This window comes from Scophthalmus maximus, chromosome 13 (genome assembly GCF_022379125.1).
Source record: "Scophthalmus maximus strain ysfricsl-2021 chromosome 13, ASM2237912v1, whole genome shotgun sequence".
Taxonomy (NCBI): Eukaryota; Metazoa; Chordata; class Actinopteri; order Pleuronectiformes; family Scophthalmidae; genus Scophthalmus; species Scophthalmus maximus.
Genome location: NC_061527.1, coordinates 17,914,397 through 17,932,339, shown reverse-complemented (window position 1 = coordinate 17,932,339; position 17,943 = coordinate 17,914,397). Strand labels below are relative to the sequence as shown.

General features: G+C 47.3%; 2 protein-coding genes across 3 annotated transcripts; both read left to right on the top strand.

Annotated features, from left to right (window-relative positions):
- The first annotated feature begins 3 nt into the window (after positions 1-3).
- Positions 4-7,533, top strand: vamp4 (vesicle-associated membrane protein 4). Of its 2 annotated transcripts, XM_035648411.2 has the most exons (9): positions 11-146; positions 673-822; positions 1,587-1,688; positions 3,428-3,474; positions 3,640-3,690; positions 4,473-4,573; positions 5,810-5,889; positions 6,028-6,079; positions 6,175-7,533. In XM_035648411.2, exons 2-9 carry the CDS (start codon positions 820-822, stop codon positions 6,198-6,200), a joined length of 462 nt encoding a protein of 153 aa, XP_035504304.1. In that variant the 5' UTR covers positions 11-146; positions 673-819; the 3' UTR covers positions 6,201-7,533. The 2 variants fall into 2 exon arrangements, with proteins under 2 accessions (XP_035504305.1, XP_035504304.1); XM_035648412.2 differs by lacking the exon at positions 673-822 and having other exon boundaries at positions 4-146.
- Positions 7,534-11,222: 3,689 nt separating this feature from the next.
- On the top strand, positions 11,223-17,942 carry myoc (myocilin). The gene is made up of 5 exons (XM_035648451.2): positions 11,223-11,969; positions 14,481-14,546; positions 14,630-14,719; positions 16,479-16,690; positions 16,781-17,942. Exons 1-5 carry the CDS (start codon positions 11,483-11,485, stop codon positions 17,360-17,362), a joined length of 1,437 nt encoding a protein of 478 aa, XP_035504344.1. The 5' UTR covers positions 11,223-11,482; the 3' UTR covers positions 17,363-17,942.
- The last annotated feature ends 1 nt before the right edge of the window (position 17,943 follows it).

Sequence of the window (17,943 nt, the reverse complement as noted above, 5' to 3'; positions counted from 1 at the left end):
AGCGTTTGAAATGAATGAGATGAACCCGTGACAAAAGCCACGTCAAACCTCGGAACCCCCCCGGACCGGACCGGACTGGACCGGACTGGACCGGACCGGCGCCCCGCTCTCCGCGTGTGTCTGTGCTCGCCGACACCGAGCAGCAGGTAACTAGCCACCTTAGCATCATTAGCTTAGCTTATCTGGGCTCCGCTTTGTCAACGAGCCAAAGCGGCCCCGACTGAGAACAGCCCCAAACATGAGCTCGTCGTGAACTCGGTCCTCTTTCCTCTCGAACCACGGGGGCGAGGCGGGGGACTGGGGGTGTGGCGGACCGCTTTGTGATTCAGGCTAATACGCAGCTCAACCGCTGTGGCTGACTGCTAGTGGCTATGATGTAATAACAGTTAGCTTGGTTCTCTCTTCATTCTCTTCCCTCTGAGGAGTTTCCTCTCGTCCTCACACCAGAGGTCAAAACCACAGCACATGGCTCAGTGGAGGCAGCATCTTGTTAGACCTATCAGACATCACGTATCCCCTTTCATTTGAATTCATTCATTCAATTCCTGGTTCATTTTCTCTCTTGAATTTTAGTCTTGCTGTTTCTTTTTTTCTTCCTGCAGCCCTAATATGTTAGACCTGGCTTCCTCTCTTTCTCTTTGTGTCTCTTCATGCTGCCACTGCTCCGGACAGAGTCTTGTCCCCCTGCCTCTCTTCTCCTCTGTCCTCTGGAAACCTCCTCTCCTCTCCTCCTGGCCTCTGAACGGGCCTTTTTCCTACAGCAGTGCCAGAAAGCGACGCTGCTGAGAAAAGCCACCGTGTCCGACTGAGCTGGATTCAATGGTATAAGCTGTGTTGTTGGACTGAACGTTAGTGTGTGATGATGAGTACGACTGCTGTGTTTCCCCCCTGATGAGGATCCGTGTTCAGTGTCGCGTCGCAGAGGCACTGTTGTGTTTTGTCCCACTGTGTGGAACATGGAAGACGCCGACACAGACTCGGGGGGGGGGGGGGTGTTTGGAATGGAAGAACATTCTGTTTTCCACATCGCAGAGCAATGAGGACATTTCCTTTCATAAAGTAGCCAGCGAGACTCACTGTCTGCTCACACATTACAGGAACGTATACATCCGAATAGGATATGTTTTTAATTTGAACTGACCAGATATGAATCACAGACAGCAGGCATACTGGAAGAGACACTTAAGGACATAGGACTCGCAGAGCAAATGAAAGAAAGTCAGCTGGTTCTAACAGGCAGAGTCTTCCTCAGATGGCTTGACGATGACTAGTCTCTTTTATGCAGTCATTAATGTATGAGTGGATATCGTTGTAATGATGGTAGCATTTCCCTCAACTCATACATTTTGCCTTCTGTGCCACATGTTCTGCTCCCAGGCGAGATCTGGCTGCAGTCATGCCTGTAACTCAAATTACTAACTTCCACATACCATAGTATAGAAGGTCTCTCATTCATCATGCCGCCACCATGTGTACCACAAAAGTGCAACAGGACCATTGTGGCTCAGTGCAGTGTCTGACTGTCAGTGTTCAAGTTGTCCCACAATGCCTCCGACCCTAACTAAACTTCTCCCTCCCTGTTGCAGAGGGAGCCAGATCGGGAGGAGCAGCCTGAAGCCACCATGCCCCCCAAGTTTAAACGACACCTCAATGACGACGAGGTCACGGGATCTATCCGCAGTGAGAGGGTGAGACACAGATGGGGGGAGAGCTGGTGTTCGGGGGGTTCGGAGGGGTTTTGCCAAACGCCATCGACAGAAGGCTGCGGATAGTGATTTGTAAACAGAGTCAGATAAGGTGGAAAGCCGCCAGGCTGGGGATCGTTGCAGAAATAATCCCGTAAATGTATGTGATGATTCAGGACCACTCTAACTATAAGTGATGTACATTGGTTAAGAGCCTGACCAATATGGATTTCGGGGGGGGCTTACACCAATAATGATATTATAGAGTAAAACATTTTCAGATACTAATATATATCAAATTAAAAAAAGAATTCATTTATTGTTATTTTACATTTTAACAATACACTTTACTCAAATTAAAAATAAAACACAAGTACAGATATATAGAACTTGAAAATAATTTAGAAAATAAACATAATTTCTTTACTTTGAATGTAAATATAACATATTTACTTCATTCTTTATTCTGCTAAGTTTTCATATCCAGAAACATGAATGCAGATATGTCTTTGAAGAGTCTCTTACATTGGACAGTGCTGTGACTTTGCAGTCAAAACATCTATTATAGTTGAATGAAAACAACTGCTGTTTGAAGATGCAGAATTTGCTGCAAGATATTTAGTTCATCAAAATGATAATAATAATAGTGGAAAAAAACTGAGGGAAAAATAAAAAAGAATGGGGGGGGGGGGGGGGGGGGGGGGGGGGGGTTCAAGGAGGGTGAAGTGAAGAAACTCCTGTGGCCAAATATCTGGTCTTAATCAGAGAGAAATCCCCTCCCGCCCAGCTCCAACCCCCCTTGTCCTCTCGCTGACTCTTTACTTTGTTTAGTCCTTTTGTTTCCTCTGTGCCATCTTGTTCGCTTTTGTGTTGAGCTGGGATCAAAGGTAAGCTTACGGGGAGAACAAAATGATCCCTTCCACCCAACGGTGCTCTACCTCCTGTCCCGTGGTAATTGCTAACAGTTCCCCTCATGTTTCCCAGTGGAAAGAGAGACAGAGGCTGTACAGAAGGAGACTGTTAGTGCCTCAGCTTATAAAGTTCTTTATGATCACGTGGCCACCATCCCCTCAGCTTCATGGCAGATGGGTGGTGTATTTACTAGAAAATAAATGTCTATGTTGGAGTGGTAGCTGTCCACATAACACGGCATCCACGACATTTCCTCTTTATTGAGCGTTGGCAAGCAGCACAGCATAGACAGGAGATATTTATTGTTTAGCCATCATATCATAAGTGCACTATACTGATGATGGTACATTTAGACCTACAGTGTGTGCCTTCTGAAGACAGATAGAAAAAGCATCTGTTCAGCTATGTGGCATCTGCAGGAGTCAGTGGAGTCAGTTTTATGTCTCCCTGACAGCGTCACTGGTTGTGTGAGTGCCAGGAGTGTACTCTGACGAACACGTATATCAAGCCCCTAAATACCTCAGTCTTTGTCCACAACCAAGGACTCGATGACATGCTGTAGGTGGCACGGTGATATTATCATCACAGAAATCCTAAAAAAGATTCAACCACACTAGTTGAAATGCCAGAGCAAATGTGGACTGGTGTGACGATCAGTTTGGTGGATCAGACACTGGCCCCAGAACAGTTTATTTCTTTTTCTTTCTACTTCTTCCACTGCCTCAGTGGTCCCAGTTCCCCTCACAAGATATTCTCTGAATAGGAGACAGGAGATATTCAATATCCAGAGTTTATCCTCATTTGACCTGGGACCTTTTCATCTTTCACAGAGGAACCTGCTGGAAGAGGACTCTGATGAGGAGGAAGACTTCTTTCTGTAAGGATATCTTTTATTTTGGCACTTTTATGTTATTAGAACAACAATAGATCAAACATATTTAAAGTTTACGCTGCAGAGTCACAATCAACGAAAATTGATGATTCACTTATGAATTCCTACTTTAAATTGGTAACTTTGTCTTGGTCTATGTGTGTTTTCCAGGAGAGGGCCCACGGGACCCAGGTTTGGACCTCAAAACGATAAAATCAAGCAGTAAGTACAAACACATTCCTCCGTGCAGCTAACTGCCCCGAGGTCAGAGCTGTATAACCAGCGCTCTTAAGTTTTGGTGTTGGTGTTATGTAACCGCGGCCCGTCATGTTTACCAGAAGTCGTAGTTACTAGCGGATTGTGTAAGAGAAACGGCCATGTGCGGGTTGTTGCGAAACCTTCCACAGGACACTTCCGTCCGTCTGCACCCTCTTTCCACATCAACCTCCAGGTACAGACGGCTAGAGAACAGAGGAGGTCATTGTTGACGCAGTCTGGCACCCGGAGATGTGTCTCCTCGCTCCCTACATACCGTACAATTTGTCAATGTTGTGAGCGCATGAAACTAGATGCCAATCATTACCGATTCCAGGAATGTCGTAAGCACAGGGCTTCTCACCTCTGTGTCTGAACCTGAACCCCGGAGGTCAGGCCCCAAAGTGTGTTAATGTGTGTCTGTGGCAGCTGCCCCCCCCCCCCCCCCAGGTCCTGATGCCGTTTCATGTTTAATTATTGCTGCCTTCACAGAGAAATAGAGCGGAAGTCCAAACACAGAGAGTGAAATGGTGCTTGTCTGGATAATGTGATCATCGTTTCAAGAAAACTCATTCCTTTGTTTAATACCGCCCTTGCGAACCGCTCCACCTTTTTTATTGGCCACAGTTGCTGATGTCATGGAGGGATAAAAAATAATAAATAAATCCTTGACAAATTCAGCAAATTTCACAATTCTTGATCCATTTCTCTCATCCATGATTCTGTCTCAAACCAACCTGCATCCGTAGGGTGCAGTCGCAGGTTGACGAAGTGATTGATGTGATGCAGGAGAACATCTCTAAAGTGATTGAGAGAGGCGAACGTCTCGACGACCTGCAGGACAAGTCAGGTAAGTCACACCGGGACTGTGTGTGTGTGTGTGTGTGTGTGTGTACTGTAAACTCTCATTCACACAACTCCACTAATCAGTGTGTGAAATATGCTCACTCTGTTGCTCGGCTTCACACACATGCTTGGCTTTCAGCGGGACACGCACAGGCTCTTCCTCCTCTTCTCTTCCACTGATGAAGAGACGAGAGCCAAGAAGGCCTCATGATGACATGATCCACACAGATGTTGTGTAACTGCTCGTCTCTGTCATGTCCACCAGCCAACCAAGACAATGATGCACATCTGGAACACATTTGTCTCTGTGTGTGTCTTTAGGATTGTGTGTCTCTACAGCATGTGTAGTTCTAAATAGTCGATTTTTAACGTGAGCAATTTAATATCATGTGATTGACCTCTGCAGTCGGCTCTCCGACCCATGTGCAGGTAGCCCCGTCGTTAAAATAAGGATTAACAAGCTTCTCCTCAGGAGACTCGTCCTGGTGCTTCTCTTTGTAGAAGCGACAGGTCGTTAAAAGGCACATAGACATGGAAACTGCAGACAGATGACAGACACAAAGGCCCTAAAGAGGGACAGGGGGCTTGCACGAGTAGAGCGCCGCACGCTAAGGAGCTGTAACCTTCCTGTTAGTGTGCATAAACATCAAGCCAACAACTGTATCCAAGAAACAGAGAGACGGAGGTGTGTGTGTGTGTGTGTGTGTGTGTGTGTGTGTGTGTGTGTGTGTGTGTGTGTGTGTGTGTGTGTGTGTGTGTGTGTGTGTGTGTGTGTGTGTGTGTGTGTGTGTGTGTGTGTGTGTGTGTGTGTGTGTGTGTGTGTGTGTGTGTGTGTGGGTGGGTGGGTGGGTGGGTGGGTGGGTGGGTGTGTGTGTGCGAGCAATGTAGAGAGGGATCTCACAAGAAGCAGAGAAGGGAGGAGGCTGGAGGAAATGTGTTTTTGCTTGGAGGTGATTCATTTTGGTAACTTGTTGTTCAACATTTTCACGTCAATAGAGTTAACATGTGAGAAACCATGGGAGTGATCTCACCAGCGGAGGCCAGGCGTTACATAACAACACCTCACCACCGCACATGCACAACACGGGGCCACACAGTCTGAGGAACCTTATGCTGCATCAAAGTGAAAACAATAGCTCATTCACTGTTTACTTGCTGATTAACAGATGTGTTTTTTTTCTTCCTTCTCTCTTTCTATTCATGTGTAATTATCTTTGCTGCGGTCACGTGACGCCCCCAGAGAGCCTTTCGGACAATGCATCTGCCTTCAGTAGCCGAGCCAAACAGCTGCACAGGAGGATGTGGTGGAGAGACACGAAGGTGGGCTGATTGCGAGTGTGTGCGTGTGTGTGTGCGTGTGTGTGTGCGTGCATGCGTGCGTGCGTGCGTGTGTGCGTCCAGTGTCAGAGATGCTTAGTTTTGCGAGGGATGATTTAATGTGCATCACTTGTTCCACAGATGAAGATGATCATTGCCTTGGTGGTGGTTGCTCTCCTGCTTATTATCATCGGTGAGTTGGACACCAAACGCCCCAGCACAGTTTGAAATTACATAATGTGCTTAACTTCTCAAAAAATAATCTTTCTCTTTGTTCTCATTCTCCAGTACCAGTGATCCTGCGATATCGCTAGTGTCTGAGGAGGAGGAGGAGCCTCCCTCTTCCTCTCTCCTCTCCAGCTAGGGGCTGCCAGCCAACCTCCCATCTCCTCCTCACTATTAGCCAGTGTGCCCTAAGGGATCTGACCTCAACCTGCCCTTAGTTCAGACCTCACTGTTGGTTTTCTTCTAAGATCTACTGTGAGATCAGCACTAAGGCTCGGTCAGATCCCTGTCTCGAAACTTAGCTGCAGAAAGGGAACACGGCTGGGGAGGAATGGGGGAGATATTTTAATGCAGTGTTGGAGAAAAGGCTGACTCTCTGCCCTTGAGTCAAACGTGAAGGATTGGTCCATTCCATGGTACATATCATATCATACATGTGAGGCCCTGGCTTTGCTTTGATGACAGGGGAACTCCAGGTCCTGCACATTACATCATATAGATAGATACTGTAAAGGCAGGCGATCCATGCCTTTAGCTGATCTGAGTCTGCTAAGATCGAAAGATGCTGTAACAACGATCCGATGAACCTCAGATGTCTTCCCATGATTCCCTTTGGGCTCCCTTGCTCCGACAATGAAAGCGTTTGACATTTCTTCTGTCTGACACGAGGCCTGGGACATCTGAGGTTTATCGAAGGTGGCGTGCTCGAATCATCAGAAAGGCTAACTGACAGACTCCTCATCACACTCCTCATGTGAATAGGCACTAGAAGGGAACGCGATCTGTTCAGGCAACATTCTGCTTTTCTAGCATTCTTACCTCCATAAATTTTCAATTTCCACCTGCTTCCTTATAGTTTCTTATACTGTACAGCAGGACCATGTTAAACCAAAACGTCCAGGTTATGAATGTCTCCTTTACCACCTCTCACCTTCCCCCTCCTGCTGAGCTCTGGGAGGGTTTGGTCACGGCTGTCCTACTTTCCTCCTAGGGACATTAAACTGTCTCTCCCTCTGCAGACGGTTGTATTCTGGTTTTAATACCGTTTCTTCTTCACTATTTTTTTAAGTTCCTGTTTCTGCTGGTGGCTCAGTGTGGTGCTCTGTACGGATGCTGGTATTCCATTCGCCGCCGACGGGGACGGTTCGTCTCTCTGTACTGTCACGTTTAATTTAAAGAAGGTTCATTTAAGTGATGCAAGTTTAAGACTGTATGGAAAAAAAAACTGTGAAACAAACATTAGGCGTCTTTGTGTCTGGATTATAATACAGTAATACATTTTGTCATTTTATTTTTTTTAACGTAATTTATTTTAGCTGTAAATATTGATCCTGTAATGATGTACAATATTCTGGCACTGCAATTGGGAGACTGTGATATATTGGTCCTTTTTTGCTCTGGAATAAAGTGATTTTAAAGGGGCCTCGGTCTGGTATGAACTTATTGACTGAATCGTAAAAGAACAGTGAGGAGAAACCGAGGAGGCAGAGTGGGCTTGATAGGAAGACGGACAACTGGAGGTGAAGAGGGGAAAGCTAATCGTCATGCTGTGCCCTCCAGATTTGACCACTCTGGATTTCCTCGTATTCCTCGGAGCTCCTGAGCTTTTCTTTTATCTCCTCTCTTTTTATCGGTTTTATCGGTCTGTTATTTTACTGACAGCGTGGCGTCCCAAGATGGCACTAAAGTAGCAGGGACTGGAGCCCGTGAGGCGTTATTGTTCTGACAGGCACGCTGCTCTCGCCTTCACAGGACAGTGGACGCAGACACACACGGACAGCTCTGCCATTTGCTCTGCACAGACCCTTCTGAGGGAGTAGAAATTAAATTGGCCCACAGAGGTCTTTTAAATTCATTGATCTATGGCAGACGGCCTTCCAGCTCGCTCTCAGTGCTGGTGCACGTGGCAGGGGGGTGACCACTTTATTTCAGCTTTGAACATAAAGAGGTAATTTAATCTGAACATAAAGAGGTAATTTAATCCCATGCAGTGCTCGCTCAAGTGTTGACATAGCCTGCGTGCCATTGGTTGGTTGCCTGAGTCGAGTTCGGTTGCAGTGAAATGAAAGGTGGTAACGTCCACTGTGTTCGGCCAACGGTGTCCGTCACATCCACTTCCATAACGGTCTAGTGGCTTAGTTTTTAGAATATTTGTTAATTTGACAGCATGCTTACAGGCCCCTGGCATTAGACACTCATTAGAGGGCAGATCTACCAGAACTGGACCCAACATTTGACTGGCACCAAGTCTGGTCTAACATTTTCATCTCCAGAAAAACCTGTTCGGCAGCAAATCCATCCTAATTTCAATGGTAGAGTGCATTTAACGCAACGAAACCTTAAAATGAAAGTCACCACTGACAAAACATGCACTTGGTGTCCCATTAAAGATAAGAACTTATTTACAAGTGTCCTCCAGTAGCCAGCTTCTGGTAACTTGCCCAAGATTTATTGTCCCCGACTCGCCTTTTTGATATTTAAAGTAAAATGACTTATCCAGCTTGAAAATGTCTCTCTCTTTCTAAGAGCCAAAGAACCGGTGGCTGCTCGCTGTAAACCTCCTTATACTCTTTCCCCTCATGCATAGATGTTAACGTGTGGATATTGCATATGTGGAGCAGTGGTGTGCCTCTACGCATGGGGCCAAAGAATCAGTGGCATTTCTACTAAACTCAAAACACCACTGCAGTAACTCAATGTCAGGATTGTGGGTGTGTTGGAGGGAGGAGGGCCGTCCCTTTATTGAGCTTTCATCATTTTTGTTAGGATTTGACTTTGCCTCACTTTTTTTTTTCTTCTTTTTCTGTTTTTCTACATGAGCCTTTCTGGTACAGTGTTGAATGATCATCGAAATCAAAATCATTAAAAAAATTGATTGCAAAGTAAAAGTTCTGGTTCGACAAATAAATGTCGCAGCTCTTGCTGACCTCTGTACCCATGTTCCTTTAAGGGCAAACCAGTGTACACAGGTTTGACTTTGCTTCTGATCCCAACTTTGTTCATCCATAAGCAACAGAAAAGAAATACATAACAACATAACAGGTTTTATTTTTGTGGACTGTGAGACTGTGAGACACTTTTATCCTTTCTGCCTCTGCAGACACGCCCACACTGGCAGCCGAGGATGTTTTGATCCTCCGGTGGAAGCTCATTCTGGATGACTTCAGATTCCGGGCATAGCAGTGGTTATATGAGACATATAAAAGTGAAATAAACTCACAATTGAGACGAGTGGACAACGCGCCAACCAGCATTAGTCAGTCTCACACACACACCCTGTCCAGTGGAGACGGGGAGCGGAGGAGATGGATGTGTCAGTAGCCGGAGGAAGGGGAGAATAAATATCCAGACCATCTACATATGATACTTAGATTCATAGATATTTTTAGACCTTTTCTCAATGTTTCCCTCTTTGAAGTCGTTCCTCTTCCTCACTTCTACTTTCCCATGTGTTGCTCTCCCCACCCTTTCGCCTCTTTATGCCCCCATATCTGTTTACATGTGGTCTTTGTCCTTCTTGCATGCTCTACCTGATCATTGCTTACGCATTTGTCGCGCGTTCACCTTCCTCCCTCTCTTCGCTTTCTCACGGTTGAGATATTTCCTGTTAGAGGATGTACCATGAATATTACAATTCATTGTTGTTTAAATCACCACATGCTGTACCTCATTTAGCCATTTGTTAATAATCTGTCCTACCAATCACAAGTTTGCCTCACCCACATATCTATCTCAGGTGCCGACAGACGTAGGAGAAGCTCTGCATCGACCTGCAAGTAGAGATGTGTTGTCAAGATTCAAGAGTCTGCGCACTTCACCTTGTGGCCCCTTCCCCTCGACAACCTTTGACCTCTGGCCTCCCTGGAGTGACGCCTCTGTGTCAGGTGATGTTCTAGGGTTCGGGGTGGCCGGGCAGGTCAGCAGAGATGGATGAATGGGGGGTTTGAACATACACAGAAGTGAGGAGACACGAGGAGGAGGCGTGTTTGGGGAGACGCCAGGAGAGATTCAAAAGGGCCCACACTAAGGGGCAGGATATGAGGGTAATCTCAGAGCTGTAAAGTTGAGGAGTTGGAAGGTGCATGTGTCTGCACACCTGCCTGGTGGCGTGTATCTTTGAAGCAAGTTTCTCACTCTCAAATCTTTCCTCCTGCCTCTCTGACAATAAACAAGCTCTCATCCATTGCATCACATGGCTGCATGAGGCTCGGAGGCTGCGTTTCAAAGCAGAGAGGCTCAGCGTGTCTGTGATGTTGTGTTAAAGCAGAGAGACGAGAGAGGATGGACAAGAGGCCGACTGCGCCCAATCCTCCCAGGCAGCAAATGAAAGGACGTCAGTGCAGATACAGATGGTCCCTGACAGCAAACTCATGTTGTGTTACATGTACATTTAAAAACTGCGTGTGACTGAGTGGAGTCCGCAGCCCGGAAACACAACAAACCCCAATCTCAGCTCCCATGTCGGGTCATCGATCGACTTGTGTTGGTGGCCCTTCTGGCTGCCTGCGTCACGTTCAGGGCCCCCGACCAATATGAAAGAAGACACCGGCTCCTCGGGAGGTAATTGTATCCGACGTGGCGCAGCTTCCCCAGCCATGCTGGGGCCAAATGTTCGCCAAATTCCCCTAGACATATGTGACTGCATCATGCATATCGTGGCACGTTTGTACGGATAAAACAAATAAATGAAGACACTGAAAGGGGGGGGGGGGGGATGTTGAAAACAAGCCGTTGTACCGAACTCCAGAATCTAAGAAAAGGGTTCTGCGGAAAGTCAAACAGACTTAAACCTGTGTGAAAAGGGGATGTTTTTTTTACCACATTTGAATTTGTATAGATAAAATCTGAAAATTTGCCTCTTACATTGGGGTTGTTTACCTGATTACAACCTTTGTCTCTAGAGCTAGCATTTATCACACACACACACACACACACACACACACACACACACACACACACACACACACACACACACACACACACACACACACACTTGCCCCTGATCCCCAACCCCCCCTCTTCTTCCTCCTCTCCCTCCCCTTCACCTCTCCTCTCTTCCCCTTCTTCCCTCCTTCTGCCTCCACCAGATTGTATAAATATCTGTGAGCAGTTGAGGAGAGCTCAGTGTTACAGACCTGTCCACTGAGGAGCGACGGAACAAGAGAGCGGAGGACAGAAGAAACACTCAACAGCAGGAGCACAAGAGATACCTGAGAGAGACGCCATCGCTCGAAATTGGGAGTTGGGAAAACATTTTTTTTTTGAGGAGAATTCCGAGTTGAGAAATAAAGAAGGCTGGACAGAAAAATAGTCTTCATAGAGAGATTTTCAAGTAAACTTTAACCAATCTGTATCGAGGGGTGTCTCCAATATGTTCCCCCTGCTCCTGTTGTGCATGTGCGGTCTTCTGCTGCGAGCTGATGCACAGGACAGAGCTGCTCTGTGGAGAGGGAACGACCGAGCCGGGCGCTGTCAGTACACGTTCACTGTACCCAGCCCCGTGGAGTCCAGCTGCCCGCAGACCGGGGGCCCAGAGATGGAGGGTCTGAAGGCCAGACTGGGCCTGCTGGAGGTGCTGGTGTCCCGTCTGACAGGAGGGGAGACTGGGGGTCCTCAGGCGGCCGGAGCCAGGGCTCAGTCTGACCTTCAGGAGGCGCTGAACCGGGCCACGGGGGAGAGGAACCTGCTGCAGGGGGAGAAGGAGCGTCTGGAGAGGGAGTTGGGGGGTCTTCAGCGCAGGATGGAGGAGATGAGGAGGGAGACGGAGAAGCTGAGGAGCAGACCCTGTCCTCCACAGACCCCCGTGGTGCCACCCAACCCCTCTCTGCAGAGCAGCGGCCTGATGAGACCTGCAGGGGGTATGCAACACACTCCACATCACCACCACACACTTTATGAGCTATTCAAAAAATGTGCAAAGCTTAATGACATGTTAAAATAGAAAACTATTTTTACTCGAAAATGTTCTATTCTTATACATTTACAGCTTTTAGATCAGCATATCTATATTCAATTACTTATATTTTCCTATGTTACATAAAAAAGGTGCCCCATAAATCCTGCAATGAAGATGTTCAGCTTGATGCTCTGACTTCCTGCAGACAGCCTGTCCTTCTGATGAAATATGTGTTTGGTGACTGTGTATGAAGGATAATGGGTTAATTGGGGCAGCGAAGTGATGACATCTATATACACCATGCGTATATAGAGCCACACAAAATTCCAGTGCATTGCACATGCTTGGGGGTCCCGCGCGTGTGTGTATCTGTGTCTGTACACTGCAGAGGTGATAAAGCTCAGATTCCTCCTGACCCCATAACTGCACACACAAATTGCATTTGAAAATTAAAGAGGGGGAATACTGTGTGTGCGTGATGTTTGCACTTGTGTGTGTCCCACTTGTCAATGTTTTGGCTGCCCTATTGGTCCAAAGAGACACTTGTCTCAGGTTTCCCTGCTTCCTGTTTCCTGCCTACATTTGGAGGGTGATGGAGGCAGGCCAGAGGGGGTCGGCTCAGTATTTATGAGCAGGCCCTTCTTTGTTTACGACTGGTGTTTCCCACTGCGTGGTGAGCGGGGTGCGAATAGCCCGGCCGGGGGGACGGGAGGGGAGGGGAGGGGTGGCTGAAATGCGATGCGCACTCTGGAAGTGGTGATTCCGTGCCTGAGTCTGATCTCAGGGCTTTGGATGACGCCTGGTGGGTCATGCCTGGTTAAAGTGAGGGTCTGCAGAGGGCTTGAGTCTGAGAACATTACGCCACCAGGGGTCAGAGGGCCCCAAAGAGGTTGGGAGTCATCTCGGAGCCAGCAAGGTTAAGCTCCGGTATTTTGTGTGTTTGCACTGGCCAAACATCCGTCTAATTAGCCTCAGCGCTCATCTTTTCACACACCACCTCTTGTCGGTCACCATCCCCCCATTTTCTTTTCTCAGTTAAGCCGTTGCTCTGTTTACCCTCTTGGCTCTCAGGAGTATATTGCTTGTAAAAGCTCGGATCGCCAGCAGCAGTAGATCCTCCGCCAACGCTCTATTCACCAGACATACTCTGCATTAGGATCACCTCTACACTCCGTCTCCTGCATACTCCAGGTTTATCTGCTGAGCTCCTCAGGTTTGCACCTGCAGACGGAAATACACCGAGGGGGCCCCTCGGTGTGACGGACAGATGTAGAACAGATCATAGTGAGAGGAAGACATGCAGAAGCAGAGGGGATAAAGTTCAAAGCATGTTGGCAAGTTCGTATTAAAGAGGAAGGAAGATTCTTATAGTTCACAAACCAATCAGTGGTTGTGGCCTATATGAGCGCTTTCCTCTCTTAATATATCATCTGATACTTAGTAATTATGTTTTATGACTTTAAAAGTAGACCAGGAGGGCAGTAATGGGCTAGCAGCTAGATCCAACTGTGGATCCAAATGAGACTCAACGGCTCTGCTGAACTCTGTTAGCAGGGGTTGATTGGGCAGATGTGTCCACAGATTAAACCTCACCTAGATGAATTAGGATCTGTCCGTTCTGTGAGGTTATTGGCATTCTCCTGCACCCGCACACACACACATGCACGCACGCACAGAGAAAAGAGCTTAAATCAGCTTAACCCTTTACCTTTTGCAAATGTTTTCTCTGTTTAAAACGCACCACGTCACTGGTGTTTGTCATCTGCACCACTACCAACCTCCCGCTCCTCTTCAACAATGGTCCAGAATCAACATCAGCCCCCCAGATGCTAACGTTTTATGTCGTCCGCATCATTAGGGCTCTTTATGTGCCTGAAAATCACTGGACACTGCACACGCGAGGGCAACAGCAGTCACGTGTTCCCGCACATACAAACCACCAGACCCCCCGCAGGGCAGACAGATACACAAACACACACCACATCCATTTCCATGATAAATGATTATTTATATTGACACAACAATATATACTCCTCAGGGGAGTGTATGGCTTTCAAACAGTGTGTGGCACTGTTTATTTCACACAGTGATTCATTCCTGAGCGAGCCAAAGGGGAAATCAGGAAAGAGAAGACAAGAGAAGAGAAGAGAAAGCTGATATCTGACAGCGATACAGGGGAAGAACGGCCAAACGGCTCGTTTGAAGTTTTGTAGATGGGAAGTTGACAGTGTCGGGGTTGGACGGGGTGTCAAATGTGTCCTATGTGTGTTACGGTCGACCAGGCTACCGACTGTCTGACTCCAGAGCAGCTGGGAATCCAGTCAGGGGTGTTTGTTTCCTGCTGTCAGTACTGTCAGAGCCACATTTGGGTGCACAAACACCCTGCAAACCATTGTGTGCTGCATTTTAAGTGTGTGACATGAAATGCTGAAACTCTGTGTGTGCATGTGTGTGTGTGTGTGTGTGTGTTAAGGCTCCAGTCAGATGTCTCACCTGATGACCAGGGCCAACAGACAGGGAGACAGCAGCAGCTTGAGAGGTGAGACAGGTTTTCTGCAGAATCACCTCCACCGTGCTGTTTCTCTTTTATTCTGTCTCACTCCACTTTCTCCCCCGCCTCAGACTCAGCGTGGCAGTACGGACCAAGTTTCCAGGAGCTGAAGGCCGAGGTGACCGAGGTTCCTGCTCCCGATGGCTCTGAGGACAACACAGGTCTCCGTTGCGTTATCACTAGAAATATACAGTAATATCAGCATGTATTATTCATCCCTCAATGAACCATGTGAAACCATATGCCTTCATTACAAATCAGATAAGTGTTAAAATGCAGTTGAGTTTCATAGATTTTAATGTAGATTCTTACCATTTGACTGTTCATTGTGCAATGAGATGATCAGTTTTACTCTGATCTTTCATGGCCATATCACAGAACAGTAATGCAAATTACTGACAGAGAATGCTGTCAGTAATTTGCATTCCAAACAACAATTTCAAAACAGAAAAACATTGATGATGAAGTTCTTAATTTGCTTGTATGCACAAGTTAAAGGTGCACGGTGGTGTTTTTGACCACTAGTTGTGCTGTGGAGCAGCGTTTACACTATGTCTTGCAAACAAACAACTTTTGTCTGTTGGCAAGCATGACAACGCACAGGCGTATGCACACGACAACGTGACACACATTTCCTGCAGCCGCTCTCACGCTGTTCCATTGACCGACAATTCGTGGCGTTATTGCAAAGATGCACAGCAATGTTCCATCGAGAGTTTCACGGAGGAGTTGTCTGTGACAACGTTTCATTTAAACATGTCAAATTCACAAATGATCAGGGAATATGTAAAGAATACATGACTTGTAGTTAAGGAGCCTAAGTTTTCAAGGATGAGCCTCTTAAAATCCAGTCTTGCCAGCTCATACCTCTCTCACACACCCCTCTCCCCCTCTGTCCATCTGACCCTGCAAACATGACACTCACCCCCCTGCTGACAGCCTCAAAGCAAATACTGCTATTTATACTGCAGCATTTGGGCCCAGATCAGAGAGTGATGCCAATTTGTATGTACGAGGGGCCATTTGTGTGTGCATCTCGTAAATGTTAAAGTAAAGCGCCTCTAACATGGACTGTTAAACCTAGTTAACCAAAACGTCATGATAGCTCATGTAGTGGCAGTTTCTTTCCCCCTCCAGCAGGTTTAATTGACAGGCCAATCATGTAAGGACACGTTAAGTCACCACGTGAGGTCATATAATCTCTGATGGGGCCGTGCCACACAGAAGCTACATGGTAATAGGTGTATTTATAAAACATATTCCTATCTAAACCCTAAATCCGGAGCCACGTCCCGGACCTGAGAGCAAGGGTGTATTTTGGGAAGTGGTAAATATACAGCCTTGCCTTATCGTCTTCCCAGTAGGAGAAGAGCAGAGGAGAGTTCCTGCTCAGGATGAGATGGAGTGCAGCCGCTGCCCTGACAGTGGTGACTCAGACAACGCTCTGGACCTGTCCCTGCTTCCATCACGAGAAATAAAGAATTCATCTCACCTCTGCTCTGCTCACGGATTCCCTTGTATTCCCATGTAGATCTCTTTCACCGTGTAGCGCTGACTGTGTGACCTTCTTGTGGTTTAGTGGTCGTTATCTTTTCCCCAACCTTAGATCCAATCCCAATAACCAGTCATCTCTGGGACACCTGAACTTAACCTGACCACAGATTAATAAATCACAAACATGAGTACAAATTCTTTGATCAAAATGAAACATTTTGGACTCACGCTTCCCCACCTTTGCGTCAATTTGCACCAATCACAAACTTGCATCCAAGTTTGTCTTTCCATTGGATTGGTTTGCATTTGCACGGCCTTTTCAAAACTTCCCTCACATTCTGTCTGAACAAAAAAGTCCTCTGGTGTGTTCCCAGTAGCCTTTAATATCCTTCGCCCTCTCACGTCTCCTCTCCTCCCTGCCCACAGGTTGCGGGGAGTTGGTTTCAGTCGGTGAGCCGGTCACTCATAGGAAAGCAGACAACATCGCAGGCAAATACGGTGTCTGGATGCAGGACCCTGAGGCCGTCTCCCCTTATGGACCCAGCATGGTCTGGCGCATCGACACCATTGGCACTGAGGTCAGGCAGCTGTTTGGGTACGACGACATGGAACAACTCTCTAAAGGCTTCCCGTCCAAGGTGGGTGTCACGTGGCTGATATTCTTCCATGGGAATAAGCCAAAAAATCCCAGGTCATTCCTATTATTGTCTCCTGTTTGCCCCTGACAGGTCCTGCTGTTGCCAGAGCTGGTGGAGAGCACCGGCGCCACTATATACCGAGGCTCTCTCTACTATCAGAGACGTCGTAGCCGCACCCTCATCCGCTACGACCTTGCCTCTGAGAGCACCGCGGCCCGCCGTGACCTTCCCCATGCTGGCTTCCACGGCCAGTATCCCTACTCTTGGGGAGGCTACACGGACATCGACTTGTCCGTGGATGAGCAGGGGCTGTGGGCCGTCTACTCCACCAGTAAAGCAAAGGGGGCCATTGTGATCTCGCAGCTGGATCCAAACACCCTGGAGGTGAAGAAGAGCTGGGAGACCAACATCAGGAAGACCTCCGTGGCCAACTCCTTCATCATCTGCGGAAGGATGTACACCGTGTCAAGCTACGCTGCACCCAACGCCATCATCAACCACGTGTACGACACCGCAACCAGCGAGGGGAAGGCCGTGGCCATCCCCTTCAGGAACAAGTACCACTACAACTCCATGGTCGACTATAACCTGGCTCAGAGGAAGCTGTTTGCCTGGGACAACTTCCACATAGTGTCCTATGACCTCAGGCTGGGTCACAAGCAGGCCAACTGAGGCCGCCTCCAGTGACTGTTGGAAAGTGGCATCTGCTCACCTGTTCCCGCTTTAAAGACTCAGAGCTGTGGAGACAGACGTGCGTGGTGGTGGCAGTAGTTAGAAAGCTAACACCATCAGTATCCAAGTGGAGAAGAGCCTAACTACCAAAGTGGAATGACGACGTTTGCGTAACAGTGTCCCCTGCAGGTCTGCTGTCTTTTTCTTTTTTTCTCAGTGGGAGGACTTTAGCTGTGGCACGGCCCACAAATTGTTTTTAGAGGAATTATTTTTGTACCGCCTTGAAGTCAGATGTATTATTTTCTTGTTTTACGTTAATCTATGCAAGTATACATTGGGTTTGAAGTCTAAAAGGATGAAGTATAGTTCAATATCACTGGCTAAGTTGGATAATTCACGCATACAATTTACAACTCAAGCTCTTGTGGTACTCCACAGTGTTGGTGACTGTTTCGCCAGGCGACATGTTTTATTAAACAAAGTGCTCTCTAACTCAGCATGAATAGACTGTTGCATGTACTCATCATTTGCTGATGTTTAAATCATTAAATAATTATGCAATAAACTTCTTAAATTACAAG